This window comes from Pagrus pagrus (genome assembly GCF_965226575.1).
Source record: "Pagrus pagrus genome assembly, chromosome: 2".
In the NCBI taxonomy this organism is placed as follows: Eukaryota; Metazoa; Chordata; class Actinopteri; order Spariformes; family Sparidae; genus Pagrus; species Pagrus pagrus.
Genome location: NC_140186.1, coordinates 11,624,056 through 11,651,416, shown reverse-complemented (window position 1 = coordinate 11,651,416; position 27,361 = coordinate 11,624,056). Strand labels below are relative to the sequence as shown.

General features: G+C 40.6%; 1 protein-coding gene across 7 annotated transcripts in view; it reads right to left on the bottom strand.

Annotated features, from left to right (window-relative positions):
- Window positions 1-27,361, bottom strand: part of inpp4b (inositol polyphosphate-4-phosphatase type II B) — a 238,217-nt gene that overhangs the window by 57,200 nt on the left and 153,656 nt on the right. For all 7 annotated transcript variants that reach the window (XM_084374031.1, XM_084374028.1, XM_084374032.1 and 4 more), the window contains 3 exons: window positions 8,071-8,182; window positions 3,707-3,776; window positions 1,035-1,182 (listed from right to left, as the gene is read on the bottom strand). In XM_084374031.1, the coding sequence (XP_084230157.1) occupies window positions 1,035-1,182; window positions 3,707-3,776; window positions 8,071-8,182 (330 nt within the window). The remainder of the gene's footprint in view (window positions 1-1,034; window positions 1,183-3,706; window positions 3,777-8,070; window positions 8,183-27,361) is intronic.

Below are 27,361 nucleotides of genomic sequence, written 5' to 3'. Positions count from 1 at the left end.
TGCTCATGGCATGATGGAAAAAGGCCAATTATTGATTGACTTGTCTATTAAAACATGAGTTTGGCTGCACTGTAAATGGATCAGTTGGTCTTGTGCTGTACTTCTGCCAAAGTAGCTGCTCGAGGAGTGTTTGAACTCGGAGGCTAAAGTGTTAACTTTCACTTGCAGGTGTCACCTGACTAACCAAGACTGAATTATTATAGCTCGGGGGTGCACGATTGGATTTCTGCAGAAATCTAATATTCTGATATTTTCCAATTAATTTGGCCGACTGCCAGTGCCAAAATATGCACATATTTTTTCCACATAATTGCAGAGAATTGCAGATTTTGCATTTTATTATAGCTACTCTTATCGTGATGGCCCACTGACAGATGCTGACATACAATGCTTTTCAAAATTTACACATTCACTGGGCAAAATAAGAAAACTACTTAGTCAACAGTTTGTGTCACATGTGGATAGTTACAGCGTCATCTTATCGGCCTGTCATATTGGCAGAAAAGGTTCATTAAACGATGCTGATATTTCATTTTAAAGCCTTTAGCAGCCAATATCGATGATGTCCTGATATTGTCGTGCATACTTAACTATAACGCTTAAAGTTTTTGTCTGACTCAGCACTTGTGGCAGGATGCTCCAGGAGCTTTCTTGCAATGCTTTGTGAGAGGACAGGGAGAAGGTGTGCATGAGTGTGTTGAATGTTTTTCCATTTTCTCGATACACGGATATAGGCGCCTCTTTTGAAGTGTTAAGCAGGTCTGAATAATTCACTCCTCTCCAAATATAGGCGGAACTTTTAAATAATCATTTACATCAGCGAGCTGGGTCGGGAAAGACGGTCTAGAAACGGCACGTACCTACTGTACACATAATGAGGCAGCACCGGGTAGGAGTATTACTTTGAACTTTTGATTGTTCTCCATTGGCTAGTTAGTTGATGCTGACACAACCGGGAAATGAGCTATCTGATGCAATGAGAAAGCTGGCAGTGACATCCACAGGATCTACGGTGTGATTTCAAAGTGACTTACCTGCTCATGTCCTCCTGAATATACAGGGAGAGTAGCTGTTTGGGGATGCTAAAGGACAATGTGCACTCCTCCATTTGTTCCCGCACAAGCATCCACTTGCTGTCCACTGTTTGAAATCTGTACACCTTGCATACTGGGTTCTTGAACACTGAGAGAGGGAGACAAAGGCAGGAAAGTAAGGTGTATTGAACCATCTGAGGCAGCAAAAAACAAGTTCTCATCAAAGATATATACATTTTTTTACATTTTAGAAAGAGAAAATGAAGGATTTGAACCAACTTTGACAATGTCAAGGATGCTACAGACAGACACTCTTCAAAAGTCACATGAGGTATGAAGCACAAATTAAATTCTATAATCAATAACTGTGTCTGCCATAGATAAGACGTTTCTCATCTTCCAAGGCCTTCTCTCACTTTCTTTCTACTTCAGTGGCAGCAGAGCAGACTAGAATACATACTGAAATATAGAGACCTTGTTCTCTTAATCTTTGCCCCTTTATTTCCTCCATTTCCATTTTAATTGCTTGTTTATTATACAACAGCCGGGCAAAATTATTCTGAAACTTTCCTTGCTAACTCCACTATCCACTTCGCCCATAAAAACCTATTCAGACGCAGAACCATCTTCTTCATTTTTGCAGAGAGTGGCTAATAGCAGCAATCGAAGGCTGGAAACGAAAAACAGCTCTAATGCTCTTATCTGCATGCTGGCAGCAGAGGGCAAGAAAGCTGTGCGCCTTGAACAGTGTTTACTACCCCTTTTCGTTTCCAGAGCTGCAGTCATAAAGGAAGTCACTCAGTAAGTCGGAGCTGAAGCACCCAGGGTGAGACGTTGACAATCTCGCTCTAGGCAGTCAAACATGCATGGCACCAGTAAAATGTTTTTGCTTGAATTTAAAAGTGGGAGTTACGCTTCTGCTCTCGGTGACAGAACAGAGAAGGCTCCCACTACCAAACCCTTCATATTGTGCTGTAGCCTGATCTGGCCCCAGACTGTCCTTTTATCAAAGTCATCTGTCTAAGTGCCCGAGTCATTAATCCTCGTGGTGCTACGTCATTTCTCCTCCAGTGTTTAAGTTCAGTGATGCCCTTCAATGCAGATGGGTTCAAAAAGGTGCACTACAGTATGAGTTCTTCTGTGGTGAGAGGACACTAACATAAGATGCAATGACATGGCATGTGCTAACGCCTAGTAGGTCTAGTAGGTGTTTCAGAGAGTGAGTTTTGGGTAACCATTTCAATAAAAAAAGTCTTGCAGACAGTAAAAAATGTGCCAACAAGACAATTGTGAATTTTCTTTCATTAATTTGAAATATACACATATAGGATGTTGAAGTTGATGTTGGAATTAATGATGATTTAGGTTAAGCCTGACCCTGGAATGACCCCAGAAAGGATTCGTAATTGCAACTGAATGAAATAGGATGTTCTGACATTGTTGGTATGGGGATTAGAGAAAGTGAAATGGATGACTGAGATAAATAGGGAGCAAGGGACACATGGAGAGAAGTGGGGTGAAGGCACAACCTTAATCGGAAGAGCGACAGTTGCTGACTTCCACCACCGTCGGAGAAGCAGATTAACCCCTGAACTCCCCCCAGTCACCACACTAATCTGACCACCAATCAGAAGCTTCTGTTTCCCTTCCCGACACCTCTTAAGAAAATGACTTCCCGAGATGTGCTGTGCGTGGGCTCCCCCATCTCCCCGCTCTCTGCATGCTCATTTTGAAAGGTAATAAAAGTGGAAGACAAAATTGCATTACTCAATCTGGCGGGGTCTGCAGGGAAGGTATTGTTTTGACGGGCTGCAGATGTGCACCTGCAAACGTGGCTGCAGTTCACTGGCTAATCACAGTAGAAACAGTGAGCGACAATGACACCATGACAACAGGCGTGGGGCTGCTGAGGAGCTTAGAGAGGTGGTGGGAATCTGAATAAAAGAGAAAATGGATCTGTGGAACAAATGAATGCATGGGATGAAAAAAAGAAAACTAGTTTCCCCGAGTCTCCTCTGAACAAGGGCTGTGAAGTTTCAACACAGCAAGAGTCGTGACCTTTTCAAGTCTATCCCTTTTCTGTCTACACGTCTTTCATTTTCCCTCTACAATTCTCTCTTCTTCTACCAGCGGGTAGAGCTGAGAGAGAGCTAGCTTTCTGTGTCGCCACCAAATTAGTCTCACGCAGCTGGTGTGGCATCTTTTGCTTGTCTTCAGTGAGTTCACAAAGAACCTTGAGGGTTTTCTTCATTGTCAGTTACCTCCCACTACTCTTTCTTTCTTAAACCTTAAACCGCGACTCTTATTTAATATAAGCGGGGAAAATATTAATTATTTAATCAAATATGATACAAAAAATCTTGTTCATGGTAAGGATTTTCAAGGGCAGTTAAAGGTCAATTGTGTACATCAAGTGGTTTGTATATAAAGAGGGATGCTGGAGGGTTTTAACAACACTACAAAAGAGTCTGTGAAGTATTGCGAGCTTTCCTTTGAAGCCAAGTCACAGGGTGAGTTTTTGAACCTTTATCCTGTAAAAATAACTTTTTTATTTCCAGTGGACAAAGAAACCTATAAATAAGTAGGAAGAAAAGAGATCCCCCACCCCCCTCTTTTTTTCTTCAAAAAATTGACATGTAATCAGCGAAGACATTACAGGTGTGAAAACATACCTGGCCCTGTCAGTGGATTATTTTCTCTGTCGATGCAGGCATGGGACGCAGACTCACAAACCACGGGACACTGGAGAGGAAAAGGACAGAAGCAGAGAAACAGAAATATCACTTGACGTCAAAACGTTCTTGTTGAGACAACAACAGTGATGATATTGTTCTAAGAGGAGTTGGGCTTTGATCATGACTATTACTCATGACTGCAGCCATAAGCAATTAAAGCATGTGACCAATATTTCCTGTCACAGCTTTGTGGCGGTTTAGGTATGAAAATTGTACATATGAAAACATCAACATCAGGCTTGCTTCCCCAAGTACTGTGTTAAACTGGTTAGAGCCAAGATGGCGAGACAATATAATTTAGTTTTCACCGATTTTGAAACGTCAGATTTTTTTTACCTGAAACATGAAACTCTAAACATGCGCACATTAGTGCTTTACATAATTTTTTTAAAACTACTGTAAAAATAAAAATGCATGAGTAGTTTACTGATGTTTGGTTTGCATTAGTTTAATTTTTCAGTGTATTTCTTTCAGTACAACAACATGCCGTGCTGACAGACAAACAGAAATGGTAGCTACTGTATGTACTGTATGCATATTACAATTACAATATGAAAAGACTAGACCCATATAGAATCACACAAAGGAAACAGCTGCTGCTGCTGCACCGCTCTCTTTTTAGTTGAAGTGTTTCAATTCTGCCATCGCTGCAATCAGTGATGTCACAGCAGGTGACAGCTGTAGGAAAACACCTGCTGTGACTTCACTCCCTGGGTTGGTAATTTATAACCTCCACTGCCATTTCAGTCTTTATCAACTCACCATAGTATAGTTTTTCTCCTCTCATAAAATTCTGGGCATTTTCATACAGCACAGGAACAAAGCAACAAAGATGTTACTGTATGCTTGTTAAGATAAACATCAGATTACAGAAGCAAATGAGATAATTAAAACCAAAAACAATACTTTCTTGTTCTGTACGCGTATGTGTGCTCTTGATTTACCGCATCTTATCTCATACAGATGGGGAACCACACAATTTTAATATTTCAATTACAATGTGTTATTGGGTAACAGACCTATTATTTTTATTGGCTATATTTCCTTTTCTCCAGTGAACCAGTGAGGAGGAACTCTTCCTCCTGAAACACTCTCATGCTTTTACCACTATGTACAGTTCAATTTTCCAAAATGGAAATTTTCCAAACCCATTTTGCTTTAGTATTTTCATTGGTTTTCACATGAACCAATTCATCACAATTGATTGACGGAAAGCTCCCTTTGTGACTGTTGCTTCATCGGTGAGACTTTCCATTTTATAAAGTACATATGCAGTTTACAATGATACCAGTGACCGATTTACTGCTCGAAATTCTTTCTGTTTTTTTAATCAAAGGGTCTTCGATTTCAGGCAGACCTAGGTAAAAGCAATTTTCTAGTTCTTGGCTGGGGACTGCTAATTTCGCCAGTAACATCTATCACTGGCAGATTTTATAAGTTGCAGCTAGCTAGCTCGCTAATTAAAGTTGCTGTAAGCGTTGTTTTCTTATTAAAATAAGTATTAAATAGCTCTATATTTCAACAGCAATTCCAGCCCATGTCTGTCCTCCCCCTGCTCAGGCAGTAAAAGAAAAAAATAAATGTTCTGGTTACCCTGACCATTTTATCCAATCAGGACAGAGAACAACTCCATAAAGAGGCGGTCCTGTCTGCCCCTAAATGTGCAGAGAGCAGGATCCTCCAGTTTACTGGCAATGGCAGAACAGGGAAAGCTACTGATCCTAGCTCTCCTGGTGATGCTTATACAGCCAAATATACTGAGAAGAATGATGCTTGAAGAAAAGAAAAAGGCAAAGAGAGCTGCCTCGTAAATAAGAAAGGAGTCATACAAGTGTGGTGATATAGAGAGGAGGGAGGGGATGACTCCATGTGTCCAAATCACTGTCTCTGGCTGACTTGAATGTTTCCACTTAACTTTTTCAAAAAGGAAATCTTGTAAAAGTGGTCTTAAACATGCTCCAGGTGGTTACATACATGATATTGGGCTTTGAGAATGAGGTTAAAACTGCAGGTCACGGGAAGAAGCTCCTTGTAAATCCATGTAGAAGACACAGTAATTAAGAAACAGCATTGTTCTTGTATTGAAGTGTAGCACTAGTCAGGTAAGATAATAAAAAAAGAAGCTTATTTTGCTCTCGCTTACCCCTGAGAAAAGGGAAGAGGGCTAATCAATGTGTTTGGCAGACACAAGTCTGTCTCGGGTTGAAGCAGTTCAGGACATTTGATGAAGCTGATGTACAGTACTTGCATGATTCTTGCAATTTTTGAGTTGTATCCACATTTATTAAATAAATGTAATGTAGCTGTACTGTACATGCTAATGATTAAAGATTAGGTAACAGCAGATAAACAAACTGTCCCTCAAACTTTTGTTCTTGTGTTTTGTGAAGGCAAAAGAAATTTAACAAAAAGTGTAAAACTGTCCCTTTATCTGTACTCTCTGCTGCTCATAAAAGCCAAATATGTCTCTGTCACAATGATACCTCTGCTTTTGATACTGAAAACCTTCGATGCCTCCTGATGCATTAAGTCTGGGACTCCTCATCAAAGCAATACTGACAACTAACAATCTTTTGTGCTCGCTGTATGTCAGCTCTGCGCTTTCTGATGAACCATTTAAGACAGCTAGACAGCCAAACCTGTCCCCAGAAAAGGACTTTAATGACTGCTGGGAACAATCCATCACCTGTCCCCGCTTAGAAACTGATCCCGAATAAAAAAAAGAACCAACGCCCATGCTCACATAAATGTGTCAGCTGAAACCGAAAAACTAGCATCTGTAAATTTCAGTAAGCGTATAAGTAAGATCTGTGATAATGAAAAGTATTAACAATGAGCCAAGGGCCACAGCTGTTAAAGGAGTCCCATTGTAACTGTCGGCAGTGGACAGCGTGTGTTCAATGGGTCTTTGATGACTAAAATATGTAAAGAGACCAGATCAAAGGTGACTGGAGTCTCTTTCTTGTTTCAGCTGACTGCTTTTTTCAGGGTCAGTGAGATATTCATAAGCAGCAGCCACCCAAGCAATGACGGGGAATGATCAAACAAGTGCCTCAGACCCTCCCACAAACACACACACACACACACACACACACACACACTACATTCAGGCAGCAAGACATGCACACAACTGAGGTAAATTGAAGAAGAACTTCCCCACAAGTGAGTCTTAAGTCTCAAGTGAGCCCTCCCTAATGTTTGTCATATCCCTTCCCTCTTTCCTCCCCTCATCTTCTACAACAGAAACAACACACACATGGGGAAATGTGCTGTGACAACACACACACACACGCACACACACCCACACAGCAACACATTCATCAAGGCGACATGGGCAGATTGTCAGTGACACTCTGGAGCCTAGCAGGGAACCTCCCTGCACCAGCAACAGGGGTGGGCAGAAGTGAAAGCCAGTCAGCCATGTAGAAGCCCTTGGTCAATTATATAAGACAGTGATTCATACACACACACACACACACACACACACACACACACACACACACACACACACACACACACATGCAGTACATAGCAAATCAAAAGCAGGCAAGGACTGCAAGTCTCCATGCTGCCTTGCAAAGCTTTGCTGTGCTGATAGAAAATCAGAGTGTTCCCCTTTACAGATCAGAAACATCATTTAAGCTCCTTCTTTACTTTTTAATACCCGGCTCTGCCTCTAAAGCACATATTCACTCGACAAATGTTCAACAAATCTGCCTCCATTAGGCGTGTACAGAAAATTAAGTGAAATCAGAGTACATACAACTTCATTTGTGGTGAGATGGCACCCCATTCGGTTGACACAATCTTCGGTTTACTGTCAAACTCTGAAGGAGAATGCTCTTTCTTCCTCTTTCTCTCCCCCCCGATTACGTGAGTCACTTCAGAGCCCAGTTAAGCGGTATGTATTGTATGAGATTAGAGTGGAGAAGGGGGTGGTGGAAGCGGCAGGAAAGCCACATTCAAGAAATATCTTCCACATGGTCAGATGAGGGAAGGATGCAGGACTGGCTACAAAATCCTGTATGAATAAGTCAAGTGCATGTGTGTCAGAATGCTAATATGGTCAGTCTGTGTTTAATCATTATTCTACATATGACAGAGAGAGACAACACAAACCAAACGTTCTCTCTCTCTCTCTCTCTCTCACACACACACACACACACCCTCTAAATCCCCATTAGGGTTTACTGAAGTTTATTTAATCTCATTGGAGGACTTGAGCAATGCCAGTCTAATCCTAGCATTAGCACAAGGCATCTGCAGCACGTAGACTCCTGCTTTGTCTCTGCTGCTTTTACCTTATGTGACGGTATGTCGGTGGTGATGTGATCTATGTCAACCTCTTCCATCTCCCCCATCTTCAGACGACTCACCACCACTGTTCCTGCTGCGCACACACCATCAGATGACCTACAGGGAAACAGGGAGAGAGTGAGATAGAGTAAGCATCTTTATTTAATCTGTTGAATAAAAGTATTTTCTGTTAAATGATCTTTTCCTCTGACCACTACGCCTCCATGGACATAAAAAGTACTCATCTCCATTTTGGGCCCCCGGACTCTCCAATTCTAATGAGCTAATTTCCAGCCTTGAACAGGTTGTAAAATTATAAATCTGTTTGACTAAAAAGTGCAATCAGGAAATAGACGCTTGGACTGCGGCGATTTCTTTTCCTGACAGATTTTGCAGCAGCGTCTGCATGCGGAATAAAGTCGAGCCTGCTCCAGTGGGAAGTCGGTGGGGGTGAAGGAAGGAACATTTCATATAACTGTTCAAATGGCTGTCTAATAACCCAGGCTATGTGCCCTGACAGACACGAAATTGATACTAGAGTTTTCATATCAGGCAGCCCGACCAATCACTTTCCCAATCATGGAGGCATGATTAAGGAGCTGATAGAAAATCCATAGTATTGGCAGCAAGACAGACGCCCTCAAATGAAGAAAAATGGTCCCTGGGCATTGCGCGAGCAAGATGATCACCTTAACAGACCCATCCCTAATGTGTTCAGTTCCACTCCAGCTGGAGAAAATATTGGATGTTATGTGCCAGCCAATGGTCTGGGGAGACAGGGGGAAAGGATGACACACCCCTGACTAAGGAGGAGATAGCGCAAGGATGGTGATGGAAGCAGAAAGGATGCTTTCAAGGCCAATCCATCTTGGTCGGACACGAGGGAGAAAATCGAATCGCACCCATGGGATCAGAGGAAAGGGAAGTAGTGATGCTGAGGAGAGGTAGGGAGGGATGTGAGGGCGTACAGGAGAGGAGGATTTGGGCTAGCAAGGAGGGAGATGGAGGGGGAAGTGCCTCTGCGGTGGGACACTGGGAGCATCCGTTAGCGCTAAATGTCTTGCAGCAGTCCCCACGCAGAGAAAATAACATTGGTTGGTTTATAAATCTAATCATCGTCCCTTGCCAGACACCTGTCTCAGTGTTTACTCCTCTGCTCATCTTTCCGTTTCCCCCCATTCCTCATCATCTCTCTGTGCAACAGAGGACTGAAGCACGGGAAAAGAAAGTCACCCTGACTTTGAACAAACAGTATGTACAGACGTTGGCCCACACATAATCGAGGAAATGGAGATTAACATGCATCACATTCAGTGATAGTCCTCCCAAGGCAAACCTTAGGGGTTACAGTGGCCCTCTACTCTTTAGATTGCTCTGCCTCAATCCACTAATGAAACTCTCCATTTAAACAGACAGAAGAGACTTTGATAGAATTGCTTCAAGATAATTGGTTTATGCCTTTGAGAGATCCAGTATATTGTGATTTTTTTTTTTTGATTTGCAGCCAAATGTACCGTAAACTCAGCACCTGTTCAGATACAATCTTAGAGGGGAAAAGGAGCTCTTCAGCAGCTCATTCTAGTGATTTGATTTTGTTCCATCACCACATTGCTGGTTTACTGTACAAATTCTGCAAAAATCAAGTAAAGAAAAGGGCAGAGACGTCAGTTTCCTGACAGGATGTCTGGTCTGCAGTGACACAAACTTTTTTTTCTCAAAATTTTCAGCATGCACACTAACTGACCTCAAATTAACTTTGAAGGATCTGGTGAGAGCTGTGGATGAAAAAGAAGCTCGTCTCCCTCCCACATCCCATCCTCCTCCTCCTCCTCCACCCCTCTCTTTCCGTCTGTTAGCGCTGGCATGGAAACAAATCTGCAGATTGTTCTTTGCCTTCGAGCCCATCTTTTTTTTAAAAATCTAATTGGCCCAGGATCTCTTTTATGACAACACTTAATCAGACAGCTTTGTTAATGTGACAAAAATAATATGCTTAAAATGTCCGCTATGAATTTGGCACATTTCAAAAAATAATTAGTTATCAGGGAAGTGCCTTACATTTAACAGTTATTTTCTTTTGAAAGCCTCCCTTGCAATTTTACAAACACGTTTTACTTTGTAGCCGATAGATGATCTGTATAAAAGACGTTTCCTACCGAGATTCAATTCTTACTTCTTCAGACTAATAACTGGACAACCACATTCTCTCTTTAGAGACACACTTATAGAAAACTAAACGTATATCATCCACAAAGGATCCCCAAAATAAAACATGGAACTTCTCCTACCTAACAAAGATTTAATGAATTAGCAGTCTTCACCGCTGACCCTGCTGTATTGTGCTAACTTAGTTGTAAACCTAACTAATTTTATTTCTAGGATGAAAACACAAACAGAAAACTCAATTTGCCCAATAAAAATTGACTGTACTGTCTATTCAAAACATAACGGACAATTTAGGTGAATTGACACTCAGCACCTTGTGACAGTTCGTCTCTGTAGAATAGACTTTAACCATCTGCATAACTGTCCGTCACATTGCAGTTTGTGGGCCAAAGCAATCTAACAACTATCACAATGAGGATCATCTAAATGAGAAAAAGGAAAGTGGAAAGGATTATGTCTGCTAAATTTAACTTGAGCCAGTACAGATTATGGTGATTTTAGATCAAACGAGTCATACCTAAAACCACCACACTTTCCCAGACAGACTGGTTTGGGTAAACATATCCAGCCCAGTGGTTGAGCTGAATGTGTGTGTGTTGCTATACTGTAAACACTACTATAACTATTGTTATTATGTGCTTGTTTGTTGGTTAGATGGGAGCTATAGATGCTGAAGGATACTATTTGGGAATTTGTGTTTGGTGAAATGAGCAGTTATACTGTGGTGTAATAGACTTGCAGGGGAATATGATGGTCTGTGAAAATATACAATAGGTAATATTCAGGAGCTGTGCGGTCTTTGTCTGTTCATACAAACGTGCTAGTTTTGCTGAAAGGAATTAAAATGGTAGAGGTAGTGAAGGTCTGTACATAATGATGATGATATGTACAGATCTTGGGAGACTGAAGACAACTATCAGAGTAATCCTGGCCAAGCAAGTGCCCTCTTTCTGCTGCTTTATGTTTCTATTTCATGAGCCTGCTGAAGGTCTAGTAGCTAAATGTTGCAAAAAAATCTGTTTTTGCCAAGTTAGACAGTGTGCGGGAATTTGCTTGCTGCCTTGTGAATCAAAAAAGTGACGCCAGGGGAAGGACAATTGTACACAATTTTCAAAGGTCTGAATTTAGCAGCCTGTGGGTGGGGAAAGTTCATCAAAAAACTTCAAAGCAGCAATACTTCTGTGGCTGTCAGGAGCTTTTCTCTGTGGGAAGCCACACGGAGGAAAACACCTGACAGCCACTGAAATAAAACACCAACACCATTGGATTGTTCCCCTCACAAGGGCCTTTGCTTCAGCTGTGGGACACTAAAAATACACAGCAGGACCTGGAAAAACTGTTTTGATTTTTGCTCTGGATTTTGTCAACAGGTGATTTAGTTTAGGAGTCCTTCCAGACACCTCAAAAGTGTACGTGGCCTGGGGAATGGGAGTGGTCAGAGAAAGCTAACTGCCAGGATCCTACACAAGCAACAAGAATGCTACAGCCTCGAAGTGTAGCAGTGGAAGTGTAGATGGGATTCTTGACCTATATAAAGCTGGACGGGTGGGCTAAATATAGCGCTGGCTAGTTTTCACTGAGGACAGATGTTAGGACACGGGACTGTAATAATGGGGAATGCCAGCATAAGAACTGATACTGAGAGTCCTGATTTTCATTAGGGATGAATGACATTATCATGTGACTCAGCACTAATGGAACATTTTTGCGACTGGAAGACTGACTCAATCAATAAAACTACACTGCAGGCATTGTTCATAGAGCCGGACAGAATCACCAGGGGACACTTAACTGAGCACACACTCTCCGGCTAGTCTGGTCCACTTCAAGTATCCTCCCAAAGAAAAACCTGCCCTGGTTTCCTCTTGATGAAAGACACTTCCACAGAAAATATACTGTATATTCAGTCTGGGTCTAAACTGAATAAAAAACATGTTATGTATCTTCTATTAAGGTTGTGTAAAAATCAGTTTGGTACTGAAATAAAGTAAATTTTTGTGGCAGTGGCATGCTTAGGACTTTCTATGCTTGAAAGTTTGAGTAAGCCTCCAGTTTTCAATCAAAGCAAGCTGATTTATCCGCAACACACCAGTGGGATCGATCTCTACGACATGTAAATTTATGCAATGTAAAAAAAAAAAAATCTGTTTGTCTGATGCAATACATCTGAAATAAGCAGAATAAAAGCTACGTCAGGGGCAAGATGCATACTTGCACAAGATTTGTGAGTTTTAACACATCCTATTTGTTCCAGTTCCATCACACACACACTACCGTATTCTTGCATGACGAGAACTGTCTTCACGCTACATTTAGTTTATGTTAGTGCTTTACTGGTGTCAGAAACAGTCTAGGATAAGCTGTTTTCACAGAAGAAGCAAGGTGAGAAAAAAACTATCCATAAAAAGATGTTATTTGTTTAGGCAATCACATCAGTCCAGACTGGGGCTCAAAACTAGCTGCTTTATGATGATTGTGCATAATGTCTATACATTTTTTCAAGAAAAGTCAGATGGGGGAGATGATGAGAAAGCTGATGTAGCAAATGATCACTCACACCTCAATCAGACAATCCCTTGAGTTCAAGGTTAAAGGTTCAATGTTTCTTTATAAGTACCCAAGGGTAAAACTTTTATGCAGATGGGAGATTCAGCATTCAAGAGCTAAAAACAAGACATGAGAGCGATACAGATTGAAGGGACATCAAAGAAAATATTTTAACAAGTAGCATCAAAATATCAGAAGTAGTATCAAGTATAAGAACTCTTAAGAAGTTCTCACACAAACACTCACCCACTCACTCAAAAGCCTGAAGTGCCATGCATAGGGTGAAGTGCATCATCTATTGCTTTGTTTAGTGCAATAGCTGCAAGTGCAAAAGCATTTCTGTATAATTTTGTTCTCCACAAATTGGCCACACATTACCAAACCTTCCTCTGAAAAACTGGGCTTTACTAAAATACAGGCTACTATGGCAGGCAGAAGACTTCCACAAATATAGTTTTTCTGGATTCAGAGAAAAATAAATGTTTTGTTTCTTTAACACAAAGACATGTATTGTATGTTTAAAAATGCTAATGGCTTACAGTAAAGTGGGGTAAAAAAAAAAAATTGATTCACAAAAGAATCCCGATTCATATCTCCCACGATTCAGAATCTATTCATAAATATCAAAAATAGATTTTTGAAATGTTAATTAGTAGCATGATGTTTCAGGAATGTACAAGGTTGGAACTTAACTGCGAGGGTATTGCAGCACCCGCACAATTTATTGTTGAAGTTCATCTTCAAACAAGGCAGCGGTTGCAAGCTTTTCTTCTTTTATTTAATGACTGGGTAATTACCTTTGCAAGACGAACATTAAGCAGGCCACGTGTTCGTGAACTTTTTTTATGCTGTCACAAGATGTTATGACGTAACGTTAACGGAGCGGAGCAGCGGTAACAAACAAGATCAGATGACAACTGCTAGCAAACTAACAAACACACACGGCAGTATTCAACATGTTGAACAAACTCTGTGGCGAAGAAAATAACCCTGCTCAAAAACTCCCCCCCGAACAAACAGTGCAGCGGAGAGGCTGCTCTCACTGCTGGACATTAATAACACAGCAGAGCACACACCCGTACTTTGTTATCAACATACATGCATGCATGCTTTCAAATTAATTATTACTTATTGTTAACTTTACAAAAGAAAAGTGCTGCAGATCATTTATCTTATTCAAGGTGTGTTTCATATTGTATTTCAGCAGATTTAGGACCCCAATTACTGGTTAAGGACGCAATAAACTGGAGCAAAAGACTGAAAATAGTGCCCATTTTTCTATTAATTCAATTGATAATCAATTATGAATTGAGAATCTTTTTGAATCGAAGATCGATTCTGGATCAAATCAGACTACCCAAAATTTGAAATCAAATCGAATCGTGAGAATTAAAAACATATCGATGACGTCCTGTTTACTTTAGCACATTATTGTGGAGGAGAACTAAGAGGACAGTCAAATTAAAATTTAACACTGCAGAACACAATTTTCTAATGTGGATGTGGTTTAGGCGAGATTAGAATCAAGACACGCTTGTCGCTTCCCGGTTGTGTTTACCACAGGCCTATAGAGACTAATAAAAAGTCTGTAAGCTTTATTTCGAGCGAAGGAGCATAGCTACATAATGTCAGAAGAGGTCATAGTGTTCATGGGCTGGTTGAGAGCGCAGTGGGGGTTGTGCAATGCTAACAAGACTGAAAAGGTCAGGTTAACTCAAAATACTGAGGCGCATAGGTTGTCCCTCTAGCAGCCACCGCAGCACCTGATCTCATGTTTCACATTTGAGTTTAAGTAAACTTTATAGATAAAATATATTTATGTTCACCACTGAGATCCAAATTCTTCTAATCTCCTGAATATTCTCTCTATAATACTTATATTCCTATGGCATTTATCTGCCAGTATTTGTGATTGTGATTTCATCAACATTTAGATTCATTCATAATGTAGTAATATATGGTCTGTTGCAACTAGTAAACAGTGAGTGCATTGTATATTTCCTTTAGATCACTCAGGTTATCATTATACGATTAGGACTGCCTGCCACGGATGAGTTTAAATTTGTACTTGTCTTAGGTATCATGTCAACATTTCAATACATGTATATGATTATATGTGAGATTTTAGTAGGTGGAGGAAATGGTTGTGGCACACAATGTGGCGAGAGACCACCGTTTCGAGATGGCATTTCAACATTTTCAAATGAAAAACCAGAGAACAGGATATTTTTGAGAAGACTTTGGTACAATTTCCAGCCGTGTCTGTGACAGAACCAGGTTAACCAACTGATGATATTTTCCTAATCGTAACCAAGTGGTTACACACACACACACACACACACAGACACACACACACACACACACACACACACACACACAGGTGGTATACGTCAGCACAAAATTGAGAACACACACTGGTGTAGCATCATTAACCATTACTGCTGTGAAGAGTCCTTTTAAATTAATATACATGACAGTTATTGTGTGCCAAACAGTTAAAGATGGATTTACAGTATCCATTGTCTGCTTCTAATACACTGAGCTACAGATACATATACAGTTCTAATTATCACTGTAGCACAATTAATGTGAGCTTTTGTGTGTACACTGTCACAGTGAAGATATGAGACCAAAAGATTCTCAGTTCTCAGTTGATCCAGTTGTGTGCATACATTTCTGCCAATGAACACTGTTGGCATACATTCAGTGTGAAGTCACTGAGAAGCTAAGTGCAGATCAATGACAATTGAATGAGCGTGGGTGGAAACGACATTTGAGTGGGAGAGGGCAGGTTGTTCAGTGACAAAAAGCGCTGTATGTCTGGATGACGACCTCCTTCAACACTCACTCAATGAATACTACATTATCAACATTTAAGTGGAAGGGGGTCAAACTAGGCTAGCACCCGCACTGCAAAACATGAAAAAAAACTAAAAGCCGTTTGCACACATACATCCGATCCTGAAAACTGAGGAGTAAATCACATAGTCTGTTTCAAGTGTAATGACTCAGAAACAGTGTGTGTGTGTGTGTGTGAGAGTGTGTGTGTGTGTGTGAGAGAGAGAGAGAGAGAGAGAGAGAGAGTAGATGCCCCCACAGAGAGCCACTAAGGCTTCATAATTATTTTTCAACAAACTGTAAAAGAGCTGACAAAACACAGTGTCTCCTTTCATCTCTGTCAAACAGATGGTTTTTGTCCTGTAATTGCTCTTGATAAAGAAGCCAACGAACAGTATCTAGGCTTGGCTTGGCTTGACGTGGACTTGCTTAAAGGAATAACTCGACATTTTGGGACAAAGTCTTATTAAATTTTTTGCTGAGAGTTAAGGCTGATTTATGAGCTGATGCCATAACATATGCAAGTGGCCTACGCCATAGTGAGCATTTATACATGTGTGATGGCATGTCTGTGTCGCTGGTATGCAGTGCTTTCCCCTTTACACACACCGACCCCTTCAACTCACAGCTGTGTCTCTAGGCTATGCAGAGTGGACGGGCAGAGTGACTGTAGGGAGGGCTGCCCCTCCAAACACAAAAAAACACTTTCTTTCAATAGTCTTTAGGTCAGTTCCCTACTTTACTGACTTGCTTTCATATGAATGATTTACAGAGATGAAAATTTGCATGTTAAGAAAGACGGAGAGAATTTGATTGTGTGAGAGCTACAGGACTGTGGAACATTTTCACAACACAATCTCATGGTAAAGCTGTGATCTCTGCTGTGACCTTCAAAAATAACATGTCATGAAAAAAGCTTCAACGGATACGCCAAGGACAGCTGCCACTTCAAAATACAGGGATCAGCATCTTATTAGACTATAACCTCGGGCGGGCGTTCGGGTGAATACAATTGCCTGAAAAAAATTTTTTATGTGTGTGTGCTGAAAAGCTCATGGCTAGATCCTATTTCTAAAAAGCTTTACAGGTGGTGAATACACCATCTCATAAACATAAGAATGCCGCAACAGTTGGCTGTGCTGAATACACAGTGATCAGCAGCACCACAGGGATTACAAATACAAAGCTAATTCCAAAAAGTTAAGATGTCTAACATTAAATATCTTGTCTTTGTACTGTACTCAATTAAATTTAAGATTTAAAGGATTTCCAAATCATTGCATTCTGTTTTTTTTTCTTTTTTGCAGGTTCCAAGCTTTCTTGAAATCAGGGTTGTAAAATCTGAAATACACTAAGCATAACCATTTTCATGTATAGTTACATTTTTGTCACAAGTGGGAAATAAAATATGAAGTTTGCTCTAAAGGTGGTGCTAAACAAAAGGCCATGTTATTACCTTAATCAAAATAGATTATCCACTGTATACAATTGCCAGCCCTCAGACTTATCCTCAAGTTTATCATGCGAAACTATCCTTTATCAGCCCGTCTGAGGCGTTCGTGGGTCAGCTGTTTAATCCACACAAGGTTTCGCCAAAATGCGCTGTACTAAAAGGGCAAATGGACCTGAGTTTGTTTTTACTGAACCAAACAGCTTTGGTGGGAAAGCAGCCTAAAACTTATTTTAGGCTACGCTACTGTCAATAAAAGATGTTTTTCTCTTTTATTTTCGATAACATCGGTCATCTTGTTACAGTGCAATGTTCTGCTTGGAAACCTTGGGTCCTGGCATTCATGTGGATGCCACTTAGCACACAAACACAGTTGCTGACCAAGCGCCTCATGGCAACAGCACTCCCTGATGACAGTGGCCCCCCCGGCAGAAAAATGCACCCTGCCACACCAAAAAAACTGCTCAGGAATGGCCCGAGTAATGTGACAAAAAGCTTGAGGTGTTGACACAACCTCCAAACTCCCCAGATCCCAATCCAATCAAGCATCTGGGGGATGTGCTGGATCAAGTATGAACTTTGGAGGCCCCAGCATGGATCAGACTTTGATTTGACCCATCGAGTCCCATCTGGGGCTGTTCTGTGGTGACTGGCACCAGGGCATTGGCAGTGAATCCCAAGAGTCCTGTGGGTTGTTACGTGGGGCCTCCATGGATCGGACTTGGTCCAGCAAGTCCCACGCATGCTTGATTGGATTGGGATCTGGGGAGTCCAGGTCGATGCCTTGAGCTTTTCGTCAAGTTCTTTGGAACATTGTTGAGCTGTCGATAAATGCAAGGAAGTACATGTTTTCCCAGCAGAATATTCCATTGTAACAAGATGATCAATGTTATTCACTTCACCTGTCAGTGGTTTTATTTATTTACATAATTATTTATTCTATTTTGTGGCTGATCACTGTATGTACAGTGGGCAAATCAAGACCATACCAAGCAGTTCTAAGGTTAAGGCTCCTTAACTGAGTGAAAGTTGCTTTAAAAAATACAATAAGAAAGGTCAGCCATAAATCTGCTATCAAAACTGGCCTTTCAAATCAGGTTATGGCAGGCAGCACAGCGTTCTTTTCTTGTTTTCAGTGAATGAAAGGGATTTAGGAGCTGTGTTGAGACGGGTCATTGGTATAGACAAGGCAAGTAGTTAACATTCTGCATGGGCTCCCTCTCAGGGTGTTAAAAATACAGCAGGATCGGATTCTGCAAAGTTATGTGTCTTCCTAAAAGATATCACTTCAGACTAACAGGGAGCAGCATAGGAATGTGAACTTTATGCAAATCAGTATATGTACACTGTAATAATAATAGAAATGCTGCACTTTTGGCTTTCCTGGACATGAAAAAGAGTAAAAAATGTATATATAGTCTAGTTTATAAATAAGACACAATTCCATGGTGCAGTGTACTTTTACTTGGCTAAGGCAACAAGATAAATATTTGACCTTGACCTAGAATGAAGGTGGTTTCAGTGGGACTTTGGGAAGACACAGGCTATTTAATGGAGGATTTGGCCACACATCTTGCAGCCCCTGTGGTGTTTTTGTTTGTGTGGGTGTGAATGTACTTGCATGCCAGTGTCAGAAACAAATGTATGCACACATCCCAACTCCTTTTGCTCACACACAGTGAGTGACCAGACCTTAGTGACCATTTATGTAAATGTGGGTGAACAAAATAATAGAGAGGCTCCCTGCAGTGTAGCCTAACTCCCAGTTTACTCCGAACAGTGTCAACATTACGAGTCAACACGAGCTTGTTGTTATGCTGATAGAGGATACATGTCACAGTGAATATGCATGATTGGACAAACTCAGTTATTCTTGTTTGTTGAGATGCTCGAGATAGGCAACTTTAGGGATTCCCCAAAATCAGACACCAAAACAAATACAGCAACAATGGTTTGGTTATAACCGTTTTCCAAAAAGTGAACTGGTTTACTCGAAATTTTCAATAATGATTATGAATGAATAATAATTTTGTTGAACAACTGAAATTCATTAAAACATGTAAGATCTGATTCAAATCTAATTTATAATCTAACTAAATCTATCCGCTTTAATGTCTCTATCAGAGACCAAATGAATGAATAAACTCAAGTTTTCTCCTCTGTTGTTGGTAGTTGCTTCTCTGAGGAAAACAGAAATTATCCAATTGTCTTTGTGACAGCAGTGCCAACAATACTACCACTTGGAATCAATAGGGGGTTAAGTTGTCTGTTTCAACTTTAAACTCCCTCGCACATATGTGGTACACCCACTCAAGTGAACATAATAAAGAAAGACTAGGTTCGTGCACATACAGTATATATTAGCCCTTCTGGTAAGCATGGCTGTTACCTTATGTTCATACATGTAATTCTCAGGCTTTGGTCAACTATTCACATTTGCAGGCTGCAATATCACCACATTCAACCCCAAAACAATGGAGGAAAATATGAAAGGATCTTAACTTCACAGAGGTGAGATAAATCAAAAGCTACCACATGAGTGTATCATGAAACATCAACAGAAGAGACCTTGTGTGCATGTACAGAGTTTTATGTTAAAGTTTTGGTCTTTCTGTCTTTTTTTTTTTAATTGATTGAATACGTGCAATTTGTCAGTTTACGCTAACATGAAGCTTAATTTGTCTGTATAACCCCTAATTAATTAGGCTAATTATGCTACCTTTCAGAAGTATCTAAAGAAGCAGCACATAATTGTACGATTCACCATGCAGGAAATACAAACATTATAACATTTAAAGCTATTGTATACCTACAAACGACACAGCATTGCATTATTAAGGATATTTTAAACAGAAAGGCATGATATTATATATGACATCACTTTCTATGGTGCACATATTGGAGTTGGAGCAAAAGGAAAGATTGCATTGCACTCTTTCTTTTACATTGCCCCAGCAGGGCGCTTGAATGATGGAACACCACAATTTAATCTCAGAGCAAAAATAGGGGATGGCAAAAAAACAAACTCAAACCTGTGAGACATGGTTTTATACACCTACTCACTTCTCCTCTTCCTCCCTCCATTTTGTCCTCATTATCATCCTCTCATCACTTAGTGAGTTGTGCCCCTAGCATGCCTCAGCACCATGTCGGGCCAGATTTATTAAATTGCTCTCATCTTTGGCTTCTAACACACCTCATTTTCCCATCTCTTCGACCTATATGTGTTTTGTTGCAAAGAGCAGAGCTATAGGAAGTACCTGATGAATGATTGACCCAGACTAATACATCTTACCATGGCGGGATTACCTTACTTAATATGGACGTTAGGTTAACAGCTCTATCTTATGCCTGGAGTTATCGCTAATGTTGTTTATTGAAATTGGAATTACTCATGGCAGGTAATTAAGGAGGCCTGTCAATTTCCTTTTGCTCTTCATTTTTACTCAGAGTTGCATTTTGGTGCCACAGTGCAGCATTGGCCGAGTTAGTTATTTTCATATTCTGCCCATGAGCCCTAAAGCCTGGGGGATCTCACAGATTATGCAGAAGAACTGCACGGAAAAGAGGCATTTTTAGTATTGAAGGAGGAAAAATGAGGAAGCCATATGTGCATTTATTTCAACCCAACTGAGTGCCTCTCCTCCCTATTTTACATACATATGTGGTGTGTGGTTGTGTGTGTTAGTATTACCATAAGCCATTCTATACGTGCATGAGTACATAATGTGTGTGTGTGTGCATAGTTATCCCTGCTTGTGTGCATGCAAAGTGACGTGCGTGTAAACCCATACCACCTGTATTAAATGCATTCTATTCAATGACTCCTCTCTCTCACACACACACACTCATACACACACGCACGTAAACTTGCTTCCTTCACTGTGCATAATACAGATAAAACATTTCCCATCAGTCATACACTGAATAACCATGGCCTTAAGCGTCCTTTAGTATCCCAAAAGTACTTCAGTACATGTGTTCCACTATTCACTGCTACACCGATAAAACTCCACAAATAAAAACATTTATATGCTCAATAATTATCCTCCTCATTTCATTTCATTTTCATTTTTTCTAGACTTAATATCTTCTGGTTTAAAGCAGCTTAATGACTACACAGTGAAAAATGGCTACATATGTGTAAGTGTATGTCATGGTGTCACAAGGGAGGGAAGAAGAATCACTCTGCAGAGGAGTGTAATTAGCACGACTGCTTTACATTTGGCACAGACGCCAACATATTCACACAAAAGTTATTTAAATAACGGTTTACAATATGGAGATCATTAATTTAGAATTCCCCTGGCACATGAAGGACTCTCAAACTAATCTTTACACACTGGGGGTGTATACATTTTCTTGAACCGTTGTTTTTCTCACGAGGGCTTTCAGACAGAAAAGCAACATAATTTTTTTCATAACGAGTTAGATTTTTCAGAGCTTTCACACTGCAAATGAAGGCAACGACCAATCAAGCTGTGCAAAACAGACGTCATGTCACAATGGCAGAAATGTTGACTGTTTATGTTTGTCATCACTCTGTATTGTATGACCAAGAACAAATTATTATAATTATACAATTATAAAGACAATGTGACAAAAGTGACTTGGGATGAGTAACACTGATTTCTCCCTGTACAGACAGACTGCTATATATGAAGGATTTATTGACGTGGAACTGAAGCTTTTATGTCCATCTGTGCTCTTTACAAATCCACCAAACTACTTTGATAAAAACAAAACAGAACATGGGATTTGCTGCCTCAGTAGGTTGGTTTGTTTATAATTTTGGTTTTAAAGTATTAATATATCTTAACGGACCAGACTGGATTGGAGCCCTGGGACAGGCAGCTGAACTGGAACTGGTGAACCTCTTGTCAGCGAGCCGGTCAGTGCTGCAGTGTGACCTAGACACCCCTCTGGCCCCTCTGAGCTCTGCAAGCTGGCACAGTTTTTTTTTGCCAGTCCTGCTTGGTATGTGCAAATTATTATTTTAATGTGATAATATACCCATGTCACAAATTTGCATATTGTAGTATAATATGGTAAATTTATGTCACTGTCAATGCCAAATATTTGCAGCCAAGGAATGTGTTTATTCATCATGTCCCGGGTGTGTAAAGGCCTTGAGGTACCAACCAACCAACACGTCAGACCCCAGCCCCTACCACAACCAAAATCCAAGTCTTAACCCCAAAATGGTTTGCCAAGTGGGGACTGGCTGGGCTCTCTCACATTAATGGATTTTTGTATATGCATGATTGTACTTCATGTCCACCAGTGTGTGTGCTTGTTCATGAGCAACCGTACTGTGACGAAGCACACCTCTTCCAACCTTGTCAGGGCCAAGAAAGTGTACCGTGCTTGAGCACAGTATGGAGCACTCACAGTAGTCAAACAAACTGGACTTTGGGGGTCAAACATGCTTGGGCACGGTACGGATTGCCTAGTGTGAGTGCGCCCTTAAACTCATACACACAGCCACACACATTCAATTTTTCTCCAGTATAACTGGATCAGATAGTTGATCTTCAGGCTTTTAGTGAAGCTCTGATAGAATCAGTCACTGCGGATACAGTGTATGGGAGAGTTGGCTATCTTTGGATGAGTGTGAGAATTGGGACAGGGCGATAGTGAGGGCTCTGGGGTGGTAAAATGGTGATATCATGGTAGCAGGCTAAACGGTTACTGGTGGGACAGTAAAGAGAGGGTCTATCCAATGGGAATGGATGAATAAGCCATGAAGTCAGGCTGCAGAGGCACTGGCCTGAGATAATGTAGCCTCACCATGGTAAATCTCTGATGCATACACACAAGCACACTAACACAAGCATACAAATTCATATCAAAATCAAATCTCAAACTGTGCTGTAGAACTGGGTCATAGAGTGCCTCTCCTACAGAGTGTATAAAGTTTTTGAGATAACAAGACGAGCAAAAGGGAAGTATAGCGTGAGATGCTGAGAGGGCAAGAGAAAACAAAGCCTTCAGCAGCAAAATGAAAACTGGAGGGTGTGTCACTAATTTGCACATACACATACTTTTACTGTATATCCTTTATGTGCACTTGTATACACTGTATTCATCAATGTTTTACAGTTTCACATTACCCATTGTCGCATTTAGACAACACTGTTTTCATCTGTGGTGTGGTGAAGGAGGCTCACCTCCCTTTTTGGAGATAATAATCTTTCCTCCCATGTGTATACATAACATGCATTATTGAGAGACCTGCAGTGCTGACATCCTTGCAGCTCCTGTAGCTCGCTGGTTGTTCTGCTCGTCCTGGGTCCCCATTTAAACCAAGCTAGATTTAGAATGTGTGTGCCTGCAAATAAAAGCCAAACTCTATACTGGAGGGAGAAACAGGTACAACCTTTCTCAAGTTATTCAATAAAAAATGTCTTCAGAGCACAAGTGGAGAGGCAGGACAAAAAACTGATGGTGATACAAATGGATTTCTCACTTGAGTTTGTAATCAAATGCAACAAAATTACACTTCATGAATAAATACATGGGAAAGAGCAAACTATTTAAATCATTTGTTACATTGCTATCAATGGCTACAATGCTTATGCAAACTTTAAGACCATCAGCATGACGCTACAGTACAATAAATTACACTGATTACGTACTGTATGCCTCTCTGGCTGCAAAGAACCCAGTTATGATAGTGGTTACTTACTGCATTGTAAACAAACACTTCTGACTTAGTATGGCTATGTGATGCGTCACTCACGATATGGGAGCATTTCTAAGGTACAGTAGCTCCTTCACTCTGCGTGAGTAATGGCTTCAAGGGAATCAGGCAAGGAGTCCAAGTCCATATAACACACAACCAGAGAGAGATTTACTACAAGCTCATTGCAGGTACCAGGGCAAAAGCAGCATGGAGGTCAGTGTTCACAGTCCTATATTGTGACAGCGAACAGTGTGGAGGAAGGTTAATGGTGAGTGCACATACAGAGAGTATGTATTTCATTACTTAAGGTCCAATACCACGCTTATTTTCAGGGTCATAGTTTTATTTTGGGTGTCTAAAAAAACAACATTTTTCTCATACTGGCTTATGTTACTGCATCTCTGTTCACCCTCTATTCACCCACACTCCCTTTTAGTGCCTGTCTCTTTAAGGCTAAAATTATAAGTAATGTGAAAATGGGTTGCTTGAGCCTGACAGATAATATCACTTCCTTTTTCGTCTGAGCATTTTAGCATCTTACAAGTCATTATTTCGTTTTTTGTAATTTAGTCTAATTGCTCTCCTTTGGTCTCAGAAGAACGAGATACTTCCCTCAGGAATTGGTGGAGCCCAAAAAAAGCCCAAAAAAGAGAGTAAATATTGGACGTTTATCAGGTGGATAAAAACATGACTCCGAATTAATTCCATTGCAGTCTGGAGTCTGGTGTTTGGAGTCTGGTGTCAATAAGCAACTGTTTGCTAACATTGTTCACCTTCCTGTACATGTTGATAAGGCAATGTTGTGTTTACAGCTTGTTCTGCAGCCCCAAAAATCAGTTTATACTGCTAATGACTGTCCACTGTACACATATTACAGAAAATTCCCAAGCATGAACAGAAATAGATATATACAGTCTAAAAAGTGGGGCATAATGTTGCTCTAATGTTACATCCAAGTTACAGAAAGCACTCTGCTGGGAGGTGATTATATTTGAGTTGTTGGAGGCATAACCCGAGGCAGGAGAACACTGCGGACACACTGCTCTGTTGCAAGATTACCTTCAATAAACAAATGCTTACACATAAAACCATGCAGCCATGTATAAACACCTGCAAAAAGATTTAGTATATCAAGCCACCTTTGTTGAAACTAATTTCCTTTTAGATGACTTCAGTATTGAGTATTTATCCTCTGTTCAGCACACAGATAATTTCACACAAGAAGTGATGGATTTCTTACCTTCAGCCTCCAGCTTTCAATTTTGTTTAAATTAATTCCCATCTTTACTAACAAATTCAAAAAGACTGCAGCCTTTAAATAAGACATTCAACATGTAGTTTTTGTCTAGCAAACTTGAGCTGACTTTGTGTGCTGTTCAAACAAAGCATCAATAATTCTCTTTAAATCAGATGTCTGCTCTTTGATTAATAAAGGTCCAGACTTCAAAGAAACAACTCTCCATTCTCCAACTAGCCCCTTTTTTTTGGCTGTGTTGAGTTTATGTCTGTGTTTCATACAGCTACTTCTTTTTGTATGCTGGTAAGTGTGAGCACCTGGTGAGCTTTTTGGTAGTGTGTTAGCTGCAGAGAGGTAACGTTTACTCATCACCACTTCAATGGCTTCTGGTGCCTACAAAAGAGGAGAATCTGCACAAGGGCTGAGTCCTTGAATCTTCCACTCCCATTCATTCATTGCGACACTGTCAGGAAGCCTTCAAAAAAAAGTGACCCAAATCAAACTGGTCGTGCCTTACAGGAAACACAAACAATCCGTGACAAACATCCCAACCAGCCGCACATGAAATCTGAGCCTGAGACCTGAGAGAGGAGCTGAAATGCAAAGAGAATTCTTGTGAATAAGGGATGAGCTTTGAGGTGGACAGCCCTGTAGCCAAGTGAACTTTACTAAAGGGCCAAAGGAAAAGCAATAGTCACATACACATACTGGTGCTGGTCAAATACCAATTTCCTCTCTACATATGCTCAGCCCCAATGTCAATCTGGAGTTTATGAAGAGAAGTTGGTAAAAGTCATATTGGCTTTGAGATCCACTGAAGGGAATCGACCATGCCTCATGGAGATAAAGTAGTCCCACTTTCCCTCAACTGGGCTCAAATTAACAGACTTTCTGCAACAACTAAGCGAGTGGGGATTAGAGCATTGTATTAAAATGAAGCGTCTGTTCCTTAACTGGCAGAATGAATTGCACTCCTGCCCATGTCAGTGCTGCAGCATCCGAGCTGCTTGGCCAGCAGAACTAATTTGAACTGTGAATCATAGGCTCATCCACAGGTCAAGAAGCCCAGAATGAATCATACATGCTCATGAAAAGCTGCTCATCTTTGAAATGTTTTCTCACTGGATGAACCAACAAGCAAACAGCCTATCGAACCCAGACAGTTTCCTGTGTGTGTCTGTATGTGTTACACATGCATCACTGACTGTGCAGAGTAACACATTCAAGCTCCAACACCACACCAGCAACAGATCTTCAGGCCATTACAACTATGTGTGTATGTTAGTGTAGAGAAGATTTTAAATATGGTAGCTGTCAGTTTTTAGCACAGTACAGGTTCCTCCCTGTGATCACTGCACTGACATGCTTGAATAATATTTTGTTGTTAAACAGCACCAGGTCGTTGTACTACAAAGTAATACAATCATTTATTTTTGGTGTACTCATTTTACTCAAAAACCAAGTGGCTTTCCTAATTTTGTGTAATCATTTAAATACGCCCTAAAGCAAGAGCTCTCACAATTTTTTCGATTATGACCCCTCAAAAAGAAGGAATGTCTACTTGGATCTGCTTATCGTTTGGTTTTGTTTTATTGAAATAATTAAAACGCCTGAGGTGAAGTTCTGAAAAAAATCAATATGATTTATATGGGAAAATGTTTTGCTTTCCCACTTATCATTTTGCGACCCTTCTGATTAATCCTGAGACCCCCACACTTGGAATAACTGCCCTAAAGGATGTAGCTGAACGTGTTGTATTTAGTATGTGTAGGTGGTGAGAGCTACAGTACAGTAATGATGATGAAGACAGCAAGCACAGTAAGAGCAACCTCTGCATGCTGAGGCAAACTGTTGATATTTTAGAAAACTGTTTTTTCTCCGTTATTAAAAAGCCTTGTGGCAGCATTGTAAGTATCATGGGAGGACTTCATGTTATCCTCAGGAATAAAAAATACACAACCCAACAACAAAAGGGACCAGAAACACAACAGTGCAGTGTGACTACAGAGGAGGAAAAAGACAAGACGAGCACCTGCTTGAATGTGTACATGCACACACACAAATGTACAAACACACAGAGGGGGGTAATCTCTATTCTCGCTGAGGCTCATACAGTCAATCGTGCGAGATACAATTATACCCAGTGACCTGGCTCACCTGCAGGAAATGAAAAGCATAACAAAAGAGGGAGGAAAAAGGAAAGAAGGAAAGAGGATCGCCAAAGGGGCATATTTTCACACACAACTATGAGTGTGAAGGAAAAAGGAAATTTAGTTTTGATAATACAAAAAGATGAGACAGAGACACTTTCATCTTTACAGTTTACAGGTGGGGGAAAAGCATCCCTAACACTGGATCACACGCAGTAATTGC